Source organism: Oryctolagus cuniculus, chromosome 7 (assembly GCF_051225735.1).
Source record: "Oryctolagus cuniculus isolate XC-2025 breed Fujian yellow rabbit chromosome 7, ASM5122573v1, whole genome shotgun sequence".
Lineage (NCBI taxonomy): Eukaryota > Metazoa > Chordata > Mammalia > Lagomorpha > Leporidae > Oryctolagus > Oryctolagus cuniculus.
In genome coordinates this window covers 29,143,470-29,169,240 of record NC_142873.1, presented here as the reverse complement: position 1 = coordinate 29,169,240, position 25,771 = coordinate 29,143,470, and the positions used below count along the sequence as shown (strand labels likewise).

General features: G+C 39.5%; 1 protein-coding gene across 1 annotated transcript in view; it reads right to left on the bottom strand.

Moving 5' to 3' along the window:
- Positions 1 to 650: 650 nt before the first annotated feature.
- Positions 651 to 25,771, bottom strand: part of PRRX1 (paired related homeobox 1) — a 151,440-nt gene continuing 126,319 nt past the window's right edge. Inside the window, exon 4 of the mRNA XM_089336750.1 lies at positions 651 to 874. Coding sequence (XP_089192876.1) covers positions 733 to 874 — 142 coding nt within the window. The 3' untranslated portion in view covers positions 651 to 732. The remainder of the gene's footprint in view (positions 875 to 25,771) is intronic.

Here is a 25,771-nt window from a genome sequence, read left to right as displayed (position 1 = left end):
AGAAGTTTACTCCCCAGTCACAATGGCTGGGACTGGGCCAGGCTAAAGCCAGGAGCCAGGAGCTTCTTCTTTGACTTCCACTTGGGTGCAGAAGTTCAAGCCTTGGGCCATCCTCCATTGCTTTCCCATGCACATTAGCAGAATGCTGGATCAGAAGTAGAGCAGCTGGCACTCAAACCAATGCCCATATGGGATGCCAGCATCACAGGCAACAGATTAACCTGCTATATGACAATGACATTCCCTGGAGTTCTGAAACTTAACAACAAAACAAACATTGCAGTTAAGAAATGGTCAAAGGGTATGAACAGATTTTTTTCAATGGAAGAAATACCAATAGTGAATAGGTACATGAAAAAAATGCTCACTATCACTAGCCATCTGGGAAATGCAAATAAAAACCACAATGAGGTATAAACTCACTCTAGTTAGAATGGCTACTATCCAAAAGGAAAAATTACAAATCCTATTGAGGTTATGGAGAAAAGGATATTCTAATACAATATCACTGGAAATGCAAATTGGTACAACCATAATGGAAAACAGTATGGAGATTCCTCAAAAAACTAAAAATGGATCTACCATATAACCCAGCTATATCCTGGGAATATATCCAAAGTAAGTGAAATCAACTTATAAAACAAAATACATTTTTTTAAGATTTATTTTATTTATTTGTAAGACCATTACAGACAGAGGTAGAGACAGCCAGAGAGGTCTTCATCTGATGGTTCACTCCCCAGATGGCTGCAACAGCTGGAGCTGTGCTGATCCAAAACCAGGAACCAGGAGCTTCTTCCAGGTCTCCCACGTAGGTGCAGGGGCCCAAGGACTTGGGCCATCTTCTACTGCTTTCCCAGGCCATAGCAGAGAGCTGGATGGAAAGAGGAGCAACCGGGACTCAAACGGGCGCCCATATGGGATGCTGGCACTTTAGGCCGGGGCTTTAGCCTGCTGCACCACAGCTCTAGCCCCACAAAATACATTTTCTAATTAATTATTCTCTAACCCCATAGTTGTCTCCAATGTGTGTTGAACAAGAATAACAGAATTCCACTGGCTTTTGCTATATTCTGCTTTCTTAGAACCTTAGTCCTCCCCCAGGCAATGTAACAAATGTGCTTGTGATCCAGCACAATTGGACGTCATTTGGCGCAGTTACATCTGCCAGACACTGAAGGACGTCCAGATCTTCTGAGACTGCCACTCTTCTGCAAAGTGCTAAATTTCCTTCTGGTGCCAAGGGTATGTCCCAGTTTTTTGTCACAAATTCCTGCAAGTCCCATGCTTCTAGAACTGAGATGGCCTGAGGCAAAGTAAGGCAGTGCTTTTCTCTATCAGAGTAATCCCAAAGTGATTTCCCTCTGTAGTAAAGTTCTGCAAAATGTTTCATAAACAGCTTTGTTGTGGTGGTGGTTGTTTTGTTTTTAGTTTTTTGCTTTACTTAGGATTTGGTCTTAAGTTCAGTGGAGACCAGGTTGCAAGACAATTTCTGTTGATGGACTCGAAATTCTGTTTATAATTTTTCCTCCTTTCTGATAATTGAATTCTTACTACTTGGCCAGATTTATTCACTTTGGCTCTTTCTTCCCTGCAGATGAGTTTTATTCATGGGATTCCTTATTTCTTTGCAAAAAGACACGCTGTGATCATCTCACCATTTCACCAGTGTTCAGAAAGACCCCAAAACAGCCATGCAAGATCTGTAGCAGAGCCTTCCCAAGAGTTTGGACATCCACTTAAGACTCATTACAACTTAATTTAAGGTAATGATTAAAGCATCTCGGAGTAGAGAATATTAATACAATGGAGTTTGCAGGCAGGAAGAGCAAAGTCAGACCCAATAAGCAGATTATTCAGGACCCCTAGACCTAGGATTCAAATCCAGATCTCATGATTCCAAACACTATTTCTCTTTCCCCCAAACCATAAACAAAGACTTCTGCCAGCCTGCCTCCTGCTGTCAATGGAGTCAGCCAATTATTCAAGTTCCTTCTGTTTGCTAATTATAGAAAAGTGTAGCAGAATTTGAATACCATGTCAGTGAACTGGACTGGAGATCAGTGTAACATGACACAGCAAAGAATGAAGGCCAGTGATGTGATCTGAACATGAGTTGAGTGTGCCACAGGGCTCCTGTGCAGAAAGCTTGGACCCCGCATGATGACACTGGGAGGTGGGGAAACCTTTAAGAGGAGGTGCCTTGTGGAAGGTGGTTAGGTGGTTGAGGGCGTCATTCTCAGAAAGCATTAAACACTTGTCTCCTGGAGAAAGCTAGTTGTTATAAAAAGCGGGACTGGTCTCTGCTCATTCTGCCTCCCAGTCTCACCATGTGTCATCCCCTGTCACACACATTCCCATCATGATGTCATCACCATGCTGTTATACAGCCAGAGGAACTTTACCAGATGCCAAACACATGGAGCCACCAATCATTGGTTTTTGGCTTCCAGAACTCCAAGCTAAGTAGACTTCATTTCTTCACAGAGTTCCCAGCCTCAGGTATTTTGTTGTAGAAATACAAATAGGACTAATATAGCCAGAGACATTGTAGCCACAAACAACTCTATCTGAATTCTACCTCTACCATTCACTTGGATACATTTCTTTAACTTTCTAAGCCTCAATGTCCCATATGCAAAATACAGGTCATAAGAACTACCCCCATAGATTTGCTAGGGAAGGAGTTTGCATGCACAGGTTTTAGTCCTGTTCCTCAAATGTAACACTTCCTCAGTAAATGGTCATGGTGGTTATTGACTCATGAATTACTTTTATTTTGAAGATATTAGGTAATATGGTAAGTGTATATCTGAGAATATTAGGTAAATCATATTCAGCATATCTTATTTATGAATAAGACCATCTTATCATGGGTCATAAGTTTCCACAGTTCAAATGGCCTCCATCATTTGCAATTAGGCCAGTTCTGAAACTGGCAGTCAGGATTGCACCACATTGCACTGCAGAGCACAGTTCAGGAAATGAGATGTAAAGAAATGAATTAGAGTCTGGGTAGGATTTATGATATTCAGAGTGTATTGAAAATGGTGGAGGTTGAATTTCAGCATCTTTACTTCAACAAAACACATAAAGCAAAAATTTAATTTGAGGTATACTTTCAAAGGATCATTTTTAAACTCATAATTAGCATCTTCATTCTGCTGACTGCTGGGAAGTAAAATGAAACCATTGGCCTTTTCACTTGTAATCAGTTGTTTATGCTTCTTTGGTAAAAGCTATAAATACAGGTTTTCCCAAGGCACATTTTTTCTTTTTTTGAAGAAAAACAACAGATTAAGAAACAAAATACCACATTTCCAGATCATCATATTTACAGACCATAATAATTTTAGGGAGATAATGTTGAAAAACCAACCTGAAGAGAATTTATGAGGTGCTTATTCTGTATTGAGCAATATGAAGAACTTACATAACTCTAACTTTGAACACTAATTGACTATTTAAAACAGGACTGAAACACACAAAGTAATAATAAGCAACTCAGTTTCACAAACAATGAAAGTAATACATGAAAATAACACAGATTGGGGGCTGGCGCTGTGGCATAGCAGGTGAACTGACAGTGCCGGCATCTCATATGGACACCAGTTCAAGACCAGGCTGCTCCACTTCGGATCCCCCTCTCTGCTATGGCCCGGGAAAACAGTAGAAGATGGCCTAGGTGCTTGGACTCTTGCACCTGCATGGAAGATCTGGACGAAGCTCCTAGCTCCTGGCTTTGGATCAACATAGCTCCTGCCATTGCAGCCATCTTGGGAGTGAACCAGCATATGGAAGACTCTCTCTCTCTCTCTCTCTCTCTCTCTCTCTCTCTCCCTCCCCCCTCCCTGTCTCTGCCTCTGCCTTTCAAATAAAAACATAAATCTTTAAAAAAAATACAGAATGATCTCATCCAATTTTCATGTTGAATTTGAAAGAACAGAACGATTATCCAACAGCCTGTGTGAAAACTCACCTATGATGTTATGCTTCCAAAGAGAAATGATGAAAACCCAAAAGAATAGTAGGTGTGGAAGAAAAGAGTTGATTGTATCAGCTTATGAATCGGTTAAAAAGACCATATGGGTAACAGATACATTTCCAGTGACACCATTTTATCATATAAATTTCTGTATTTCCATTGGGTAGTGTTACAGTTGCTCATATAGAGGTGGGCATTTGGTGCGCTGGTTAAGGTGCTGCTTGGGTTGCATGCAACACATATTAGACTGCCTAGATTTGAGTCTCAGCTCCACTCCCAATTCCAACTCCTTGCTAATGTATACCCTGGGAGACAGCAGGTGAAAGCCTGAATGGTTGGGTCCCTGCCACCCATACGGGAGTACCAAATTGAATTCCCAGCACCTGACTATAATATGACCCAGCCACACTGTTGCAGACATTTGGGATATAAATCAGCAGATAGGAGCATTCTGTTTCTCTGTCTTTCAAATAAAATAATAAATAAAATTTTACAGTCACTCTATGTAGATGTTTGCTCCCAGTGTTTTAGAAGGCCCTAAAGATATATATATATATGTATATGTGCATGTATGTATATGAATATGTATTATGCACATAATATCAGGTACATAGATAATTAGATATATAGGTTATAGGAAAAAAGATAGATAGATAGATGATACACAGATACAGATACATAATATATATAAATACATAGTCACACAAAGATACTATGAGGGATACTGTTCATTTCTACTTGGGACATATTATGACAGAAGTGGTAATGAAATACATATTCCTGGGAGTCTATTAATGATGAGTTTCACACAAAACTGAAACTAAAAAAATGAAAATAGTTTTTCTAATAAATATAATGATAACAAATGCAATGGGTAGATGAGAGATAAGTGTCAAATACTAGAAAAAGTTATAAGAATAGAGAATATATCAGATAATGATAAAAGCTATGAAAGACCATTATTATGTAAAAAAAAAAAAAAAAGCTGAGGGGAGATGGATGTTCAGGGAAGACTTCTCTGAGAAACTGAAAGACACTTCAGGAGAGACCTGAAAGACAGAAGAAACCTGCCAAGAAAATATCTGGACAAGGCCGGCGCCACGGCTCAGTAGGCTAATCCTCCGCCTGCTACGCCAGCACCCCGGGTTCTAGTCCCGGTTGGGGTGCCAGATTCTGTCCCAGTTGCTCATCTTCCAGTCCAGCTTTCTGCTGTGGCCCAGGAGGGCAGTGGAGGATGGCCCAGCTCCTTGGGCCCTGCACCTGCATGGGAGACCAGGAGAAGCACCTGGCTCCTGGCTTCAGATCAGCGCGGTGCGCCGCTGTGCAGCGGCCATTGGGGGGTGAACCAATGGAAAAGGAAGACCTTTCTCTTTGTCTCTCTCTCTCTCTCACTGTCCACTCTGCCTGTCAAAAAATAAATAAATAAAATAAAATATCTGGACAAGCATTACAAATAGATTCTAAATCTATTTGTAAAGGACCCAAAAGGGAACATGTTCTGTTTGGTAGTAGAACAGAAAGAGAGCTAGCGTTCAGTGAGCAAAAAGTAACACGAGGAGAAGTTAGAGACACTGCAGGATGCCTCAGTGCGTTTGTGCTGTGATCACAGAATATGGTAAGCTGTGTTATTTATAAAGGACAGCAATTTGTTTCTCATGGTTCTTGAGGCTGGAAAGTCCAACATCAAGGGGCAGACATCTGAGGAGGATCTTGTGGTTGTATCTCATGACGAAAGGTGCACTTAGTGGAGGGACAAAGAGGAAGAAGGGGAGAAAGGAGGAGAATGACCTCAGCTTTTCACAAGGAACCCAGCTGGGGATTGAAAAAGAAGCCACTCCCTTGATAAAGGCATTAACGTACTCATGAGAACAGAGCCCCCACGACCTAATCATCTCCCAAAGATCCAACTTCTTAACAGTTTTACAGTAGCCATCAGATTTCAGCCTGGGTTTGAGAGGGGACAATTATTCAAGGTCTTTATCATCTAGGTTCTTATAAGCTAAAGTGAATTATTCTAAGTGTTATGGGAAGACACTGGGTATTGAGCAATGCTGATATTAGTAACACTTTTAAAAGATTACTGATGTATATACAGTGAGTTACCTATGTACAGATGGGAAGATGATTACGGTGGTCAAAAGGAAAGTTGATAGTAAATGGATGAAGAATGATTTTTTTAATAAATGGGTAATTAACATTTATTGGCAGCCAGATCCATACAAGAGAGACGAAAAGCAAAGATTATTTAAGGGATGTGATACCTGAAAGAATCTGTGAAGGTAAGAGCCATGAAATTGGGGCATAGGGAGTACCATCTCAGGGATGATGATAAATTGTTTGGGAATTAACAAGAGTTGGTGATGAAATGCACATTCCCAGGAGTCTGTGGACATTGCAAGACTGAAACTAATAAAAACCAAAAAAAATAGAAAAGATTCATTCTGATTGGATGATAAAATCAGAAAAGTGAAATGTATAAAGGGACAAGAGGAGAAAATTACATTTCTTTAAGAACACTTTCATTCATTTAATAAAGAATTTTAATTTTTGCTTAAAGCTACAGTCTCCTTTTTCTGATTGATGAGGGCTACTGTTGTGTGAGCTAGTAGTGCCTGTTGACCTTGAAAATGTTGCCTAGCATTTGCTGCCTAGGCATTCACTTACCATAGTCTGAGACAATAGGATCTTAATAACTTCCCAGCTTACGTGAAGAATGCCATTTGTCCATTCCTCTTTCCATGAGATGTTCAGTTCTTTAATGCCTAGTCTTGTGTTTCATTCATCTTTACAGGCTCTGCATTTTCTAGACCAGAGATTTGCATTTATGAACAAATAATATTAGCACAACTCTTTCCTCATATTACCCTATAAGAAGATTATGTTTTCCATTTCCTTATTTCCCCAAAGCATTTTTGCTCTTTTATGGCTAATTTTCACTCTGAATATTGTTGCAAACTTGGGCTATTTTTTATCCAATTTGCATGGCTGATGCAGTTTCAGAAGGCAGCCATTAATGAAGACTCATATGAGATTATTCTAGAGAATAATGAGCTAGAGAATGAGCTAGATAATTCTAGAGAATTGTGAGCTTGGACAATATAGAAAAGAAATGAAGTCTGCCCTCCTAAAGATCCTAGGAAAAGGCCATAAAAATATCACATGGAGACAGGCAATATTGGTAACCTAAAATTATCTCACATAAGGCATCAAGAAAAAGCCAAAGATGCTACAAGAGAGGATACAAACCCTGAGCAATTTGAGCTTAGACTCTTTCCAACTACCACTAGGCATAAAGAAGTCCAAAAAATTCTCAAAATTCTGTTTCCTGATACTTAGAAATACCATCTGGCAAATATCTAAAAATAAGACACTAATAAAAAGACAAATACCATCCCCAGGTAATGAGTGGGAGTGGCCAACAAAATACCACCACAAATCATAAGCAACCAAAAGCCTTAGACCTCCAATGAGCCATTGTCTCCCTGCGGATCCCTTCAGCATTCATCCCCATTCATCCCTGACTCATGCTTCTCCTGAGGTCTGCCCCACAATGCAGGAAAAAAGTCCCGTTTCTCCCCTCACTGCAGATGTGGCCTCAGCAGAGAGGATGCTGTCCATGACTTCACTTGCTCATAAACTTGCTAATGTCCAAGGGTTGCTGTGAAAATCGGTCTAACAATAAATCAAGTTTCCATAGTCACACCTCTGCCATCAGATGGTGCATTAGACACAACTCTTACCCTATTTTAAAATGTGTTTCATCCAATTGGTATTTGGTTTAACTCTCCCCAAATCTACCCTCTAGGAGGACTTTGTCTTCATATAAAGCAAATAACACTGTCAGAAAATTTATCCTAATAATTAGCTTGAATTTATTGCCCTAAAAGCACTAAATTATTCTAAATTTTTCTCCTTCATAGACATGGGAAACTTTAAAACATACACACATGCCTCCTGAATTATGCTGGTTTAATCAGGAAGAGTTGAACCTCTCATTATTCAAATCATTCACATTTTTCCTTTAATTCTCCATCAGTCACCAGTATCTCTACTGCACTGGGGGACCCAATTCCAACATTTAAACATCTCAGTACAATCCTAATTGGAAGTCCTCTATTTAAAAATAAAAACAGCAATCCTCTTATTGATATATGAAGTGTCACTTTAATTTTCTACTTACTATAACCCATGGATGATTTTCATAACCTAACCTTTTCCTGGATAACAGTATGAAAGGGAAATCTTCTATACTGTGTTGTTTTAGAGAATAAAAGTCTTTTAGCATACCCATTTACATTCTTTTCAATTCTTTTGTGCTTTTTTTTTTCCAGTGGTATTCCCATCTATTTATATCTGTAGCTTTGAAACATTTGAAACATTCCCTGGCCAGCGCTGAGGCTCACTAGGCTAATCCTCCACCTGTGACACCAGCACCCCAGGTTCTAATCCCAGTTGGGGTGCCGGTTCTGTCCCATTTGTTCTTCTTCCAGTCCAGCTCTCTGCTGTGGCCCGGGAAGGCAGTAGAGGATGGCCCAAGTGCTTGGGCCCTGCACCCACGTGGGAGACCAGGAGGAAGCACCTGGCTCCTGGTTTCAGATCGGCGCAACTCACCGGCCATAGCGGCCATTTGGCGGGTGAACCAATGGAAGGAAAACCTTTCTCTCTGTCTCTCTCACTGTCTAACTCTGCCTGTCAAAAAAAAAAAAAAAAGAAACATTCCCTGAGCAATGCAATTGATGTACTTTGATTTGCTTCTTTAACCTAATTTCAGGCTGCACCCATAGATGCAGCCAAGTTAAACTTTATCTTCAAGTAACGCTAAACAATACTGATTGGGACAGGCAACTGGCAGAGCTTAGCAATTCACCAGTATTCTTGGGATTCTATTAACTTTTCCCACTTAAATCTCATGTCTTATTGCTTGGCACTCATTCAATTGATTGGCAAACTCTCCATTGTGACAGTATCTCTAAGTTTTGCTTTGCTTGGCAGAAGCTCTGACACTGTTTAACACCATATGATCACTAATTCCAAAATTACAGTCAGAAATTATGCAGGATTTTAATTCTGCGATGACTGTATTCGTTAGATCTTTGCTTTGTTTCTCTTGGAACTCATCTATTTCTAAATATTCTGACCCAAAACTTAAAAATAAAGAAAAAATATTCTCTTTGGCCTTTTGTGATTACCAGCAGATAAATTTTAAAAGTATAAGTTGAATAATAGCTACCAAGCCAACAGTGGAATGTAATCTAAACACTTCAAGGAAAATAAAATCCACATATGACTAACTTGTTATTTGAGACTGTGAGAACGTAGATTGTGCCAAATGTGAGGCTCTCACTAACCCTTACCACATACCTGACATCAGAATAAGTCACTCAGAAAGAGTTTAGCCAACACCATGACTTTCTCTAAACATTTCCCTCAAGCATCCTTTAGTGGAAGTTTAAATTTCACATCTTCAGGCTAAAATGAAATTCCTTAAATCTTTCCTTGCATGACTTGTTTTGAAACAGAATAAGCTTTCTCCTGATTGACCAAAATAATTATGCCTGTGTGCAGTTTCCAAGATTTAAATTGGGAATAAATCTTAACAGGATAAAAAGTCTGGCCCTGTTCTTTGGGTATAAAGAAGTAGGGGGGTGGGGAACATGCTCTTAGAAGGATTTAAAGAGAATTCAGTGTTTTTGGACATGGCGTGCAGCGCTACCTTCTGAATATCTGTTACCACCAACTCCAGATTACAAAATCTTGGGCAAAGCCTGAGCATTCCTATCTCCTAAGCAGCCTTTATGATTTACAAGATTTTTTCCATTCCCATATATTTATTCTGTTTTTTCCCCAGGTTTTTTCCTGATGGTTCCTATATTTAAAAGCATCAATTTTTTAATGAATTCAGAACTTGTTTTGCTGTTTGACATAAACTGAGAAATCTAACTTTTCTTCATGAATAGTCCATTCTATCCTCTAATTGAATTATATCTTAATTTTTATAGATATAAATATTTAAAAATTAGCAGGGATAGGCATTGCAATGCAGCTGGTTATGACACTGCTTGAGACACCAGCATCCCTTATTGGAGTGCCAGTCCAAGCCCTAGTTTTTCCATGTTTCTGACTCTAAGAGAGGCAGCAGATAATGGCTTATGTGTTTGGACCCCTGAAAACAATGTGGGGGAACCAGGAGTTCCTGGCCCCTGGCCACTGGCTTAGCCCTGGCTATTGCAGGCATTTTAGGGCATGAGTCAGCAGATGGAAAAATTCCCCTGCCTGTCTTCCCTCTCTCTCTGCCACTGTGACTTCCAAAATAAATCATTAGAAAAGTAAAGTAGCTGCATAATCAGATATCTATGACCCACTGATGTATATGAATCAAAGCCTTTTGTAATAAACTAATCTAACAAACTACCTATTTACACAAAGATGATTGCAGAAATAACCGTTGCCAATGAGCTATAGGCACAAAGATTATTGAATATAAAGCATTACCGGGAAGTAGCTATAGAAATAGGCATGCCTAAGTTTTAAAAGGGCCTGTTCCTGAACACGTGGCACTTGCATTCTCCTCTCTCTCTCTCCTCTTTCTCTCTTTCTCTCTGTCTCCTGACCTCTGTCTCTGTCTCCACCTCACTCTTACACTCTCCTTCTCCTTCTTTTCCTTCTTTGCCCCTTCCCTCCAGGCTGTCGGGTTTGCCGAATAAACTCTTTCCCTTAAAAAAAAAAGAAAAGAAATTGGAATGCCTTATTCATTCTCCTCTCTGTTAAATAAATGAATCTCTCATTACCTACTCATATTTCTACAACTCTAAACTTCCCACCTCTGTTTTCCATGGCTTAAAACTTCCTCTCAGAGCTCTATTTTCATGCCTGAAATCTTTGACTCCTGTTAAAATTCTCAAAGGAAGGGGTTTAGATCATGTTTTTCTAACATTCCAGTGACAGAAAGGCAAGAGAAGGCTTTAGAGTCGGAAAAACCTGGATTCAGACCTTGGTGTAATTGCTTCATCATTGACTCCTTTGGATACAGCAAGTGGCTACTCTGCTTCTCATTTTTCGTATATGTCCATTGGGAAATCTCTGGGGACATAAGGTCAGTAATAATGTGACTACATTGCTAATAACATAAAGTCATGAGTAGTTTTTTGTTGGGTGATCTTTCTTAATCCATAGGTTGACGATTCCTGAAAATTTTGACAACAGAGTTAGAGCATATGTTACTCAAAATTTCTGGACTTCGAGGTGGATAGATTTTGGGATTATTCATTCTTTGGAGAGAAAATGCATGTATTTTCACTGTGGAATATTTACATTGTGTTAGGCTAAAGCATTACGGCAAGTTTATATGTAGGGATAAACATGTGGCTATTTGGATAGCCAAATGCATGGAGCATGTGTATATTCACTATTTTTTCATGTAACCACTACCCTCTATCCTTTTTCTGACAACGCTCTCCCATCAAGATGCTCTGTGCTCCACTAACTAAAAGATAATCAAAGGATCCAAATTAGGCTATTCAAATACAAACTTTCTAGAAAGTGAATCTTGAGAACAATAACAAGAAGCAAAACCTTGTGAACATTATGCAACACAGAGCCAAGATACAAGAAAACCCATCCATCCTTTTCTGCTTCACAAATGTCTATAACTACCCTACTGTCTGTTCTTTGAAGAAAGTTTGCAATTTTCCCTTTGATTCATGGATTTGCTCTTGTTCTCCTAAGAAATTCCTCTTCTCATGATAGTCAGAGTCCATTTCTATAACTAGCCATCAAAGAACCCGAACTAATGATCCTTATTTATAGACATGGATGTTGAAGTTTCAGAAACTAAATAACTTGCACAAAGTATGGTGGTGCCAAGAGATGAACCCAGATAGTTTAGTTTCAGAGCTAGCGTCCTTTTGTAGCTGGCTTTTGCTAACCATGCTATTTTTAATTTCCTAGGGTCGGTATCTTTCAAGGAAGTATATTGATGTGGAACTTTAGAAAAGCTACAATAATGTCAACAAGAAGCAAATGATACTATTAGAAAATTTTCTTAACTAGACCTCTTTCTACTTGCCTTTAGAATATTTGTATATTGACACACTGTTTTCCATTCCCTGAGTCTGAGGAGTTTGTGTTTGGCTTTTGGCCACAGTGAGTGGCTAGGTTTCCCCTGACTTAAGGACTATTTCTGAAGTCTGAAAGTAAGAGTCAAAAAGCCAAGCAAATTCACCAATAGCTGTACCTGTTAACTTCCCTTTCCTATCTGTCAATGGAAAAAATACTACACTTCATTTTCTACATACTATATTTCACTTTCTACATACTCCATCTAAATTATGGGTTACCTCATTCATTTAATAATTACTGGACACATTTTCTGTGCCACCTACTTCTTGCCTTTTCTTCCTTTTTATGAATGAATTGTGTATTCTTTTCTCTTTGCTCTTCTACATAACAACTAATCAATCTGCCAAAAAAAAAAAAAAAAAAAAAAAAAGAAAACCCGTTGAGATAAATCGTTCACTTTTGAGTATAGAGAGTTCATTTATCTATAATTATTATACTTACGTATTCATCAGAAATAGTCTTATGGCTAAATTTTTGCCACCATTTCTTGTCATAATTTTCTAAGTATTAGAGTATTTAGCAAAAGATATTCTCTCTTCCATCAAACATTGTCACTAAAAATTTTTATACACAGAAAAGTTGAAATAATGATAAAAATACATCCCAGATATCAAAGATCTGGATAGAATAACTATTAACATTCTGCTATTTCAAAGTAATTTCCAGACCATCATGATATTCCTGAAACTAAAGATATCCTTACATTTCTTAAGAATGAGAAGATTTTCTTAGGTTACCACAATATTATTCTTGCCCCAGGGAAAATTAAAAATAAACTCTTAATATAACATAATGCCAATCCACATTTAAATATCTCTCAGCTGTCCACAAAATATCTTAATTTTTCTCTGAGCAAAAAACTCAATCAGAATTTACCCATTGTATTTTATTATTATATCTCTTTAGTTTCTCTTAATTGAGAACAGTCCTGAATCTTCTTGTTTTTTAATGATGTTGAAATTTTGTAGAGACTGGACCAGTCATCATGTAGAACTCCTACAATCTGAATTTATTTGACTGATTATTTCCATCTGGATGTGATTTATCTTGTTTCTTTTATCTCCTGTATTCTAGAAGTTTGGCTTTAAGGAATAACTAGTTTCAAGTTAAACACATTGAATAATAATACTTTATAGAGAATACGCTTCACTTCATATTATATCAAATTAGGTAGCACATAAAATCAAATTGTCATCTTATTGGTGATGCCAAGTTTAAGCACTGATTAAAATATCGAGAGTTGGGGGCCGACACTGTGATGTAGTGGGTAAAGCCGCAGCCTGCGGTGCCAGCATCCCGTATGGGCTCTGGTTCGAGTCCCTGCTGCTCCACTTTGGATCCAGCTCTCTACTGTGGCCTGGGAAAGCAGTAGAAGATGGCCCTGCATGGAAGACCCAGAAGCACCTGCATGGAAGACCCAGAAGCCCCTGGCTCCTGATCAGCACAGCTCTGGCTATTATGGCCGATTGGGGCGTGAACCAGTGGATGGGAGACCTCTCTCCCTCTGCCTCTCCTTCTCTCCATGTGTAACTCCGACTTTCAAATAAATATAATAAAATAAAATTAGTAAAATAAAATAAAAAGAAAGAGAGCTCTCCCTTTTAAAAAACAATATCAAGTTGGTTCTTTCCATAGTAATGCTTCTCTTTTAAAGATTTATTTATTTATTTGACAGGCAGTGGTACAGAGAGGTGAAGAGGGGGAGAGAGAGAGAGAGAGAGATTGATTTTCCTCTGGTTCACTCCCCAAAATGGCTACAATGGCCCAGAGTTGGGCCAATCCTAAGCCAGGAGCCAGGAGCTTCTTCCAGATTTCCCAGGTGAGTGCAGGGTCTCAAGGACTTGGATTATCTTCTACTGTTTTATCAGACTGTAGCAAAGAGCTGAATCAGAAGTAGAGCAGCTGAGACTTGAACCAGTGCCCATATGGGATGCTAGCACCGCTAAGCCATGGCACTGGCCCCCATAGTAATGCTTTTTGTCCTTTCAATTAGAAAGAAAACTATCCTCATATGAATATGACTATATTATTCCTCATTAACATTTCATCTAATAGTTTCAGTACATTTAAGAATAATTACAACACTCAATAACTTCATTATACAGTTGCAAAATATATTTTAGAAACAATTACTGGGGGCCAGTGTTGTAGCATAATTGATAAAGCCACCACCTGCAAACCTGGCCTCCTATTTGGGCACCATTTTTTGTTCCTGATCCTCCACTTCCAATCCAGCTCCCTGCTGGTGGCCTGGGAGAATCAGTGGAGGATGGCTCAAGTGCCTGGACCCCTGTTACCCATGTGGGAGACCTGGAAGAAGCTCTTGCCTCCTGGCTTCAGCCTGACCCAGCTGGGGCCATTGTGGCCATCTGGGGAAAGAACCAGTGGATGGAAGATTTCTCTCTCTCTTTCTGTAGCTCTGAATTTCAAATAAATAAATTTTTAAGTAGTAATTATGAGTTCTAGACTTTTCTTTTTGGCCAAAAGTAAACTAACTGGGACTGCATTTAGTCTTTTTCTTAAAACAACCAAAAAATATATTGAATGATCTACATGTAACCATTTTTAAGACACTGCATATGAACGACAACAAATGAGAGTGCTCCCTGAGAGACAGAAAACCAGCAAGACAAAAACTGTGATTATCCAGCTTTATTCTCTCAGAGAGTTTCCAGTGGGAGCCCAAGCAGAGCACAGCACACTCCCTGAGTTGAGGAGAAGCTAAAACCCAGAGAGAGAGCAGGAATCTCTGGGTTAGACAACTGGAAAAGAAAGGACTGCACAGAAGGGAAATCATTGCTCTCGAGTATACGACGAGGGCAAGGATGGAAGGTAACTCCTGAAGCTGCAGGGGCCCACCAAGGGACTAGAGATAACAGCAGCTGACTCTGGTGCACACACAAGGCTAGAAACAGTGCCTGCTTCCACTAGGCGGACAGGAAAGCCTCCTAATTCATGAATCGCTGAGTAAGGTACTCAGAGGGATTTACATCAGTAGTGGAGAATTAGTCCTAGATAAACATCTAACAAATCTGATAAACAATACCCCAAATCTCAAACTATTTCCCTGTAAAGGTAAGTGCACTCTGGAATGAACTTCTAAACTATTTTTAGGAACCCAAAAAATCTAACATCCAATAGGTTAAAATTCACAAAGTATGGAATCTATCAATAAATAACATTTTAAGACCCTTCAAGATATGCAGAAAGAACAAGAAAATAAGACTTATGACTGCTAATGAGGAGAGACTTCAATCAACCAAAAAATGACCCAGAATAGATACATATTAAAACAATAAAAGACATTAATACAAGTCCTGTAACTGCATTCTATTTATCCAATAAGTTAGGTGTACATTGGGAAGCTATAATATAGACAAAAATTAAACTCCCAGAAATTAAAACCACATTATCTGAAATGAAAAATATGAGGAGTCTTCAACAATTCATGAGAGCTGCACATTACCATTCATTTCCACTTTTCCACTCACTTTTAAATGTACCCAAGTATCCTCCTGGGGTTGGCGCTGTGGCACAGCAGATTAATACCCTGGCCTGAAGCGCCGGCATCCCATATGGGTGCCGGTTCAAGACTTGGCTGCCCCACTTCTGATCCAGATCTCTGCTGTGGCCTGGGAAAGCAGTAGAAGACGGCCCAAGTCTTGGGCCCCTGTACCCACGTGGAGACCCAGAATAAGCTCCTTGTTCCTGGCTTCGAATCAGCACAGCTCCAGCCATCGCAGCCAATTGGGGAGCAGACCATCGGATGGAAGATTCTCTCTCTCCCTCTCTCCAACTCTCCCTCTCTTCCTCTCTCCCTCCCCTCTCTCTGTGTATCTCTGACTTTCAAATAAATAAATAAATCTTTAAAAAGTACCCTCCTACACAGAAAAATAGTGAACTTGAGGACATAATAACAAAGTTCTCCAAAATCAAATACAGAGGAAAAATAATTTTAAAGAAAAGGCTATTAGTGCACTGTGAGATTATTTTAAGTGGTCTTGTATTTGTACAGTTGGAATCCTAAAATGAGGAAGGGCCATAAAACAAGAGTTTGAAGAAATACTGGCCAAAATTTTCCCAAATTTGGTTAACACTAAAGAAATCTACAGATCTTAGGATCTCAAAATTCAATTCAAAACTTAAAAACCTACCAAAAGAGCCATGATGAGAATTATATCAATACAGGCCGGCACCATGGCTCAATAGGCTAATCCTCTGCCTACGGCACAGGCACCCTGGGTTCTAGTCCTGGTTGGGGCACTGGATTCTGTCCCGGTTGCTCCTCTTCCAGTTCAGCTCTCTGCTGTGGCCCGGAAGTGCAGTGGAGGATGGCCCCTGCACCAGCATGGGAGACCAGCAGAAGCACCTGGCTCCTGGCTTTGGATCAGCGTGGTGCGCCCCTGTGCGGTGGCCATTGGGGGGTGAACCAACGGAAAAAGGAAGACCTTTCTCTCTCTCTCTCTCTCACTGTCCACTCTGCCTGTCAAAAAAAATTATATCAGTACAAATCATATTCCAGTTGCTCAAAACCAGTGAAGGAAAGGAAAGTATAAAAGCAAACACAGGCCGGCGCCGCAGCTCAGTAGGCTAATCCTCTGCCTTGTGGCGCCGGCACACCGGGTTCTAGTCCCGGTTGGGGCACCAGATTCTGTCCTGGTTGCCCCTTTTCCAGGCCAGCTCTCTGCTACAGCCTGGGAGTGCAGTGGAGGATGGCCCAAGTGCTTGGGCCCTGCACCTGCATGGGAGACCAGGAGAAGCACCTGGCTCCTGCCATCGGATCAGCACAGCGCACCAGCCTCAGCGCGCTGGCTGCGGCGGCCACTGGAGGGTGAAAACAGCAAAAGGAAGACCTTTCTTTGTCTCTCTCTCTCTAACTATCCACTCTGCCTGTCAAAAAAAGAAAAGCAAACACAGAACAAAGACACATGACAAATATTGATTCAAAGGTAAAAATTATTACAGATTTCTCATCAGACACAATGCAAGTGAGAAGGCGGTGGAACAACATCTTTAATGTATTGAAAGAAAAGGATTTTCAACCTAAAATTTTATATGTAGTAAAACTGACCCTCACAAATGAAGAATATTTCTTCAAAAAGAAAGCGATTCTCATACACACAGATTAAAAAAATGCATCACCAGCAGATCCACCTCAAAAACATTAAAGAAGTTCCTTCAGGCAGAAAGAAAATGGCACCAGATCGAAGAAGGAATAAAGATCAACAGAAATTGTAGCTGTATTGATAAATCTAGATGAATCTTTTCTTATTATTTAAATCTCTTTCAATGATAGTTTTAATTTTCAACAAAAATTTAAAATAGAAATATTGGGGGCCGGCATGGTGGTGTAGGGGGTAAAGCCCCTGCCTGCAGTGCCGGCATCCCATATGGGTGCCAATTTGAGTCTTGGCTGCTGCACTTCTGATCCAGCTCTCTGCTGTGGCCTGGGAAAGCAGTAGAAGATGCCCAAGTCCTTGAACCCCTACACCCATGTGGGAGACCTGAAGAAGCTCCTGCCTCCTGGCTCTGGATTGGCGCAGCTCCAGCGGTTGTGTACATTTGGGGAGTGAACCAACAGATAGAAGATCTCTCTTTCTCTCTCACTCTCTCTCCCTCTCTCTGCCTCTCCTTCTCTCTGTATAGCTCTGACTTTCAAAGAAAAATGATAAAATAAAATAGTAATATCAATATACTGTGGGCTTTATAACATCTGTAAAAGTAAAATGTATTACAATTGTGACAAGAAAGAAAGAGAAGTATACTATTGTACGGTTGTTACAGTTCATATGAATTGATCTAATGTCACTTTACGATTGGCTGTCATACGTTAAACATATGCACCATAAACCCTATGATAATTGCTAAAATAAGAAATAAATAATAAGCTAACAGTGGAGATTAAATCAATTTAAAATTAAATTAATCAGAGAGCTGGTGCTATGGCATAGCAGGTAAAGTCACCGCCGGCAGTGCCAGTATGCCATATAGGCACCTGTTCGTGTTGCACCTACTCCACTTCCAGTCGAGCTCTTTGCTATGGCCTGTAAGCAGCGGAAGATGGCCCAAGTCCTTGAGCCTCTGCACCCACATAGGAGACCCAGAAGAAGCTCCTGACTCCTGGCATCAGATAGGTGCAGCTCCGGCTGTTGTGGCCTTCTGGGGAATGAACCAGTGAATGGAAGACATTTCTCTCTCTCTGTCTCTCTCTCTCTCTGCCTCTGCCTCTCTGTAACTCTGCCTTTCAAATAAATAAATAAATCTTTTAAAAATTTAATTAATCAAAAAAGAAAACAAAGAACAAAAAAGATACATTGAAAATAAATAGGAATATGCTTTCATAAAACCCCTTAGCTTTATATTCTTGCTGCTTTCCCTGCATCATTTAGCCTCCAGATAAAGCTCCAGCTCTCCAACAGTCTTCCTCTCTCCCAAAGCCTGTTCTTGCTCACTTTCCAAGTTCTTTCCTTTTGACATCTAAGTACCCAAGGCTTTGAGTCACCATATCTTCTGATTTGTTTTTATTATCTCCCCCTCCAAGTGACTCCCTCTCCTTCTGCAGTGATGTTAGTTAATTAACTTTGATCCACCAATGAAAAGAGCGCCCTATCCTGGTTTCTCTTCTGCTCAATCACCTATCCACTCTCAGCTCCATGGTGAGCTATGGCACCTACTCCATTAATCTTGACTGTTTATTTATCCACTTATATGTTAATTAGACTTTCTATCGTCTCTATTTCCTTATTATATGGTAGGCTTGGGTTGTGGGTGATTTTATTTCCCTCTCATTTGATTACCATTTTTTCTTTGTAGGATACGTTTGAGTTTAGGCAGCCACCATTATCTACAGGAATTCTTCCCACTTTCCTCTTCTCAAGTATTATTTTAATGATATGTAACTGGAGTTCTATTCCAACATCAGCAGTGCCCTTGTTTCCAACTTTAGTGGGCAATGTCTCAGTGCTTAATCTCCTTGATGTGCCTGTACATTTAGATAATTTTGTCTATTCCCCATTTCCTGAAACATTTTCTTTGCTTAGACTGTTTGACACAATACTCTCCTGGTTTTTCTGCTTCCTCCTTGCTGCTTCTTGGTCTTTGGAATCCTTTTTCTTCTATCTTATTTTATCTGATGCAAGGTCCTGTCAAAAATTCTCACCTCTTCTCACTACACTGAGCTCTGTTCCTTTTGTAACTTCACTTTTCATCTTGAGCCTAATGATTCTCAAAATGTTTTCCTAAACCAAAATCTTTTGCCAAGACCTCAAATTATATACCTACCTATAAAACCTTTTCCTATTTTACATTCCAAAGCTACCTCAAACTCATAATGTCCCAAACTAAACTCTAATCCTGCACTCTTCTTTTTTTTTTTTTTAACTTTTATTTAATGAATATACGTTTCCAAAGTACGAATAATGGATTACTATGGCTTCCCCCCCATACCGTCCCTCCCACCCACAACCCTCCCCTTTCCCACTCCCTCTCCCCTTCCATTCACATCAAGATTCATTTTCGATTATCTTAATATACAGAAGATCAGCTTAGTATACATTAAGTAAGGATTTCAACAGTTTGCTCCCACACAGAAACATAAAGTGAAAAATAATAGATGATTTTTTTTTAATGATGATGAAATCAGATCAGACCTATTGTCATGTTTAATCCCAGTGAGAGTCAAGTTGGGAGTTGATAGTTTCTTTTCTTTTCTTTTCTTTTCTTTTTTTTTTTTTTTTTTTTTTTTTTTTACAGAGGATCAGTTTAGTATGCATTAAGTAAAGATTTCAACAGTTTGCACCCCCATAGAAACACAAAGTGAAATATATTATTTGAGTACTCGTTATAGCATTAAGTCTCAATGCACAGCACATTAAGGACAGAGATCCTACATGAGGAGTAAGTGCACAGTGACTCCTGTTGTTGACTTTACCAATTGACACTCCTGTCTATGGCATCAGTAATCTCCCTATGCTCCAGTCATGAGTTTCCAAGGCTATGGAAGCCCTCTGAGTTCTCCGACTCTTATCTTGTTTAGACAAGGTCATAGTCAAAGTGGAGGTTCTCTCCTCCCTTCAGAGAAAGGTACCTCCTTCTTTGAAGACCTGTTCTTTCCACTGAGATCTCACTCACAGAGATCTTTTGCCAGAGTGTCTTGGCTTTCCATGCCTGAAATACTCTCATGGGCTTTTCAGCCAGATCTGAATGCCTTTAGGGCTGATTCTGAGGCCAGAGTGCTATTTAGGGCATCTGCCATTCTATGAGTCTGCTGAGTATCTCACTTCCCATGTTGGATCACTCTCCCCTTTATTTATTCTATCGGTTAGTGTTAGCAGGTACTAGACTTGCTTATGTGCTCCCTTTGACTCTTAGTCCTTTCATTATGATCAATTGCGAACTGAAATTGATCACTTGGACTAGTGAGATGGCATTGGTACATGCCACCTTGATGGGATTAAATTGGAGTCCCCTGGTATGTTTCTAACTCTACCATTTGGGGCAAGTCAGCTTGAGCATGTCCCAAATTATATATCTCTTCCCTCTCTTATTCCTACTCTTATGTTTAACAGGGATCACATTTCAGTTAAATTTCAACACTTAAGAATAACTGTGTATTAATTACAGAATTGAATCAGTCATATTAAGTAGAACAGACAAAAAAAACTACTAAGAGGGATAATGTATTGAGTTGTTCATTAACAGTCAGGGCTATGCTGATCAAGTCACCGTTTCCCATAGTGTCCCTTTCACTTCAACAAGTTTCCTTTTTGGTGTTCAGTCAGTTGTCACCGATCAGGGAGAACATATGGTATTTGTCCCTTTGGGACTGGCTTATTTCACTCAGCATGATGTGTTCCAGATTCCTCCATTTTGTTGCAAATGACTGGATTTCGTTGTTTCTTACTGCAGTATAGTATTCTAAAGAGTACATATCCCATAATTTCTTTATCCAGTCTACCGTTGATGGGCATTTAGGTTGGTTCCAGGTCTTAGCTATTGTGAATTGTGCTGCAATAAACATTAGGCTGCAGACCGCTTTTTTGTTTGCCAATTTAAATTCCTTTGGGTAAATTCCAAGGAGTGGGATGGCTGGGTCGAACGGTAGGGTTATCTTCAGGTTTCTGAGGAATCTCCAGACTGACTTCCATAGTGGCTTGACCAGTTTGCATTCCCACCAACAGTGGGTTAGTGTCCCTTTTTCCCCACATCCTCGCCAGCATCTGTTGTTGGTAGATTTCTGAATGTGAGCCATTCTAACCGGGGTGAGGTGGAACCTCATTGTGGTTTTGATTTGCATTTCTCTGATTGCTAATGACCTTGAACATTTTTTCATGTGCCTGTTGGCCATTTGGATTTCCTCTTTTGAAAAATGTCTATTGAGGTCCTTGGCCCATCTCTTAATTGGGTTGTTGGTTTTGTTTTTGTGGAGTTTCTTGATCTCTTTGTAGATTCTGGTTATTAACCCTTTATCTGTTGCATAGTTTGCAAATATTTTTTCCCATTCTGACGGTTGTCTCTTCACTCTCCTGACTGTTTCTTTTGCAGTACAGAAACTTCTCAATTTGATGCAATCCCAATAGTTAATTTTGGCTTTGACTGCCTGTGCCTCCCGGGTCTTTTCCAGAAACTCTTTGCCTGTGCCAATATCTTGAAGGGTTTCTCCAATGTTCTCTAGTAACTTGATGGTGTCAGGTCGTAGATTTAGGTCTTTAATCCATGTTGAGTGGATTTTTGTGTAAGGTGTAAGGTAGGGGTCTTGCTTCATGATTCTGCACGTGGAAATCCAATTTTCCCAGCACCATTTATTGAATAGACTGTCCTTGCTCAAGGAATTAGTTTTAGATCCTTGATCAAATATAAGTTGGCTGTAGATGTTTGGGTTGATTTCTGGTATTTCAATTCTGTTCCATTGGTCTATCCTTCTGTTTCTGTACCAGTACCATGCTGTTTTGATTACAACTGCCCTGTAGTATGTCCTGAAATCTGGTATTGTGATGCCTCCGGCTTTGTTTTTGTTGTACAAGATTGCTTTAGCTATTCGAGGTCTCTTGTGCCTCCATATAAATTTCAGCACCAATTTTTCCAGATCTGAGAAGAAGGTCTTCGGTATCTTGATTGGTATTGCATTGAATCTATAAATTGCTTTTGGGAGAATGGACATTTTGATGATATTGATTCTTCCAATCCATGAGCATGGAAGATTTTTCCATTTCTTGGTATCCTCTTCTATTTCTTTCTTTAAGGTTTTGTAATTTTCATCGTAGAGATCTTTAACGTCCTTGGTTAAGTTTATTCCAAGGTATTTGATTGTTTTTGTAGCTATTGTGAATGGGATTGATCTTAGAATTTCTTCCTCAGCCATGGCATTGTCTGTGTATACAAAGGCTGTTGATTTTTGTGCATTGATTTTATACCCTGCTACTTTGCCAAACTCTTCTATGAGTTCCAATAGTCTCTTGGTAGAGTTCTTTGGGTCCCCTAAATAAAGAATCATGTCATCTGCAAAGAGGGATAGTTTGAGTTCTTCCTTCCCAATTTGTATCCCTTTAATTTCTTTTTCTTGCCTAATAGCTCTGGCTAGAACCTCCAGAACTATATTGAATAGCAGTGGTGAGAGTGGACATCCCTGTCTGGTCCCAGATCTCAGTGGAAATGCTTCCAACTTTTCCCCATTCAATAGGATGTTGGCTGTGGGTTTTTCATAGATTGCTTTGATTGTATTGAGGAATGTTCCTTCCAAACCCAGTTTGCTTAGAGTTTTCATCATGAACGGGTGTTGTATTTTATCAAATGCTTTCTCGGCATCTATTGAGAGAATCATATGGTTTTTCTTCTGCAGTCTGTTAATGTGGTGTATCACATTGATTGTCTTGCGCACATTAAACCATCCCTGCATACCAGGGATAAATCCCACTTGGTCTGGGTGGATGATCTTTCTGATGTGTTGTTGCATTCTATTGGCGAGAATTTTATTGAGGATTTTTGCATCTATGTTCATCAGGGATATTGGTCTGTAATTCTCTTTCAGTGCTGCATCTTTTCCCGGCTTAGGAATTAAGGTGATGCTGGCTTCATAGAAAGAATTTGGGAGGATTCCCTCTTCTTCAATTGTTCTGAATAGTTTGAGAAGAATTGGAGTTAGTTCTTCTTTAAATGTCTGGTAGAATTCAGCAGTGAATCCATCTGGTCCTGGGCTTTTCTTTGTTGGGAGGGCCTTTATTACTGTTTCAATTTCTGTCTCAGTTATGGGTCTGTTTAGGTTTTCGATGTCTTCCTGGTTCAATTTAGGTAGGTTGCATGTGTCCAGGAATCTATCCATTTCTGATAGGTTTCCCTGTTTGCTGGCATACAAGTCCTTGTAGTAATTTCTGATGATTCTTTTTATTTCTGTGGTGTCTGTTGTTACATTTCCTTTTTCATCTCTGATTTTATTGATTTGGGTCTTTTCTCTTCTTTTTTTAGTTAGTTGGGCCAATGGGGTGTCAATTTTGTTTATTTTTTCAAAAAACCAGCTCCTCGTTTGGCTGATTTTTTGTAATGTTTTTCTTGATTCAATCCTGTTGATTTCTTCTCTGATTTTAATTATTTCTCTTCTCCTACTAGATTTGGGTCTGGTTTGCTGTAGGTTTTCTAGATCCTTGAGGTGAATAGAAAGCTCATCTATTTGGTGCCTTTCCAATTTCTTGATGTAGGCACCTATTGATATAAACTTTCCTCTTAACACTGCTTTTGCTGCGTCCCATAAGTTTTGGTATGTTGTGCTGTTATCCTCATTTACTTCCAGAAAGTTTTTGATTTCTCTTTTGATTTCTTCTATGACCCATTGTTCATTCAGGAGCATGTTGTTCAATCTCCATGTGTTTGCGTATGCTCTAGGGATTCCTGAGTTGTTCATTTCCAACTTCATTCCTTTATGGTCTGAGAAGCTGCATGGTATGATTCTAATTCTTTTGAATTTGCTGAGACTTGCTTTATGGCCTAGTATGTGGTCAATCCTAGAGAAGGTTCCATGTACTGCTGAGAAGAATGTATAATCTTTAGATGTAGGATTGAAAGTTCTGTATATATCTGTTAGATCCATTTGGGCTATAGTGTCGTTTAAATCTACTGTATCCTTGTTGATCTTCTGTCCTATTGATCTGTCTATTTCTGAGAGTGGAGTATTGAAGTCCCCCAGTACTATTGTATTGGGGTCTAAGTCTCCCTTTAAGTCCGTTAACAAATCTTTTAGATAAACCGGTGCCCTGTAGTTAGGTGCATATACATTGATAATTGTTATATCTTCCTGTTGAATTGATCCCTTAATCATTATGTAGTGTCCCTCTTTGTCTCTCTTAATGGTTTTTGTGGTAAAGTTTATGGTGTCTGATATTAAGATGGCTACGCCTGCTCTTTTTTCATTTCTGTTGGCATGGTATATCTTTTTCCAGCCTTTCACTTTCAGTCTGTATGGATCTTTGTTGGAAAGATGTGTTTCTTGTAAGCAGCAAATAGATGGGTTTTGTTCCTTGAGCCAATCAGCCAATCGGTGTCTTTTAACTGGACAGTTCAGGCCATTCACGTTCAATGTGACTAATGATAAGTGGTAACTTTGCCCTGCCATTTGCCAAAGATAAGTTCTAATATATGCTTTGAATTCCCTGTGATCTTTTGCTGTGAGCTTTCCTTCCTTGGTTTCCTTCCTTTACCTTCTTTCATATTGATGACCGTGTTTCTTTGTTTCTGTGTGTAACACATCTTTAAGCATCTTTTGTAGGGCTGGACGAGTGGCAACAAATTCTTTCAATTTCTGTTTGTTATGAAAAGTCTTTATTTCACCTTCATTCACAAATGATAGCTTTGCAGGATATAATATTCCTGGCTGGCAGTTGTTCTCTCTTAGTACCTGGGCTATATCTTGCCATTCCCTCCTAGCTTGTAGAGTTTCTGATGAGAAGTCAGCTGTGAGTCTGATTGGAGATCCTCTGAGAGTAATCTGACGTTTCTCTCTTGCACATTTTAGGATCTTTTCTTTATGTTTCACTGTGGAGAGTTTAATTACAACGTGCCGTGGTGAGGGTCTCTTTTGGTCGTGTTTATTAGGGGTTCTGTGAGCTTCCTGTACTAGGATTTCTCTGTCCTTCTCCAAACCTGGGAAATTTTCTGCTAATATCTCACTAAAAAGGCCTTCTAATCCTTTCTCCCTCTCCATGCCTTCAGGAACTCCTAGAACCCGAATGTTGGGTTTTTTAATAGTATCCTGAAGATTCCCGACAATATGTTTTAGATTTCTAATTTCCTCTTCTTTTCTTTGGTCTGACTGTATCCTTTCCTGTTCTCTGTCTTCTAAGTCCGAAATTCTCTCTTCTGCTTCTCCCATTCTGTTTGTAAGGCTCTCTATTGTGTTTTTCATTTGATCTATTGAATTCTTCACTTCAGTCACTATCCCAGTTTCCTGTTGTACTAGTTGTTTCGTTTCATTTTGATTCCTCCTTAATATTTCATTTTCACGAGAGAGATTTTCTATCTTGTCCATTAAGGATTTCTGTAGTTCAAGAATTTGTTTTTGAGAACTTCTTAATGTTCTTATCAATTTTTTGAGATCTGCTTCTTGCATTTCTTCTATGTCATCATCCTCATAATCTTGAATTGGGGTGTCTTTTTCATTTGAGGGCTTCATGGTGACTTCCT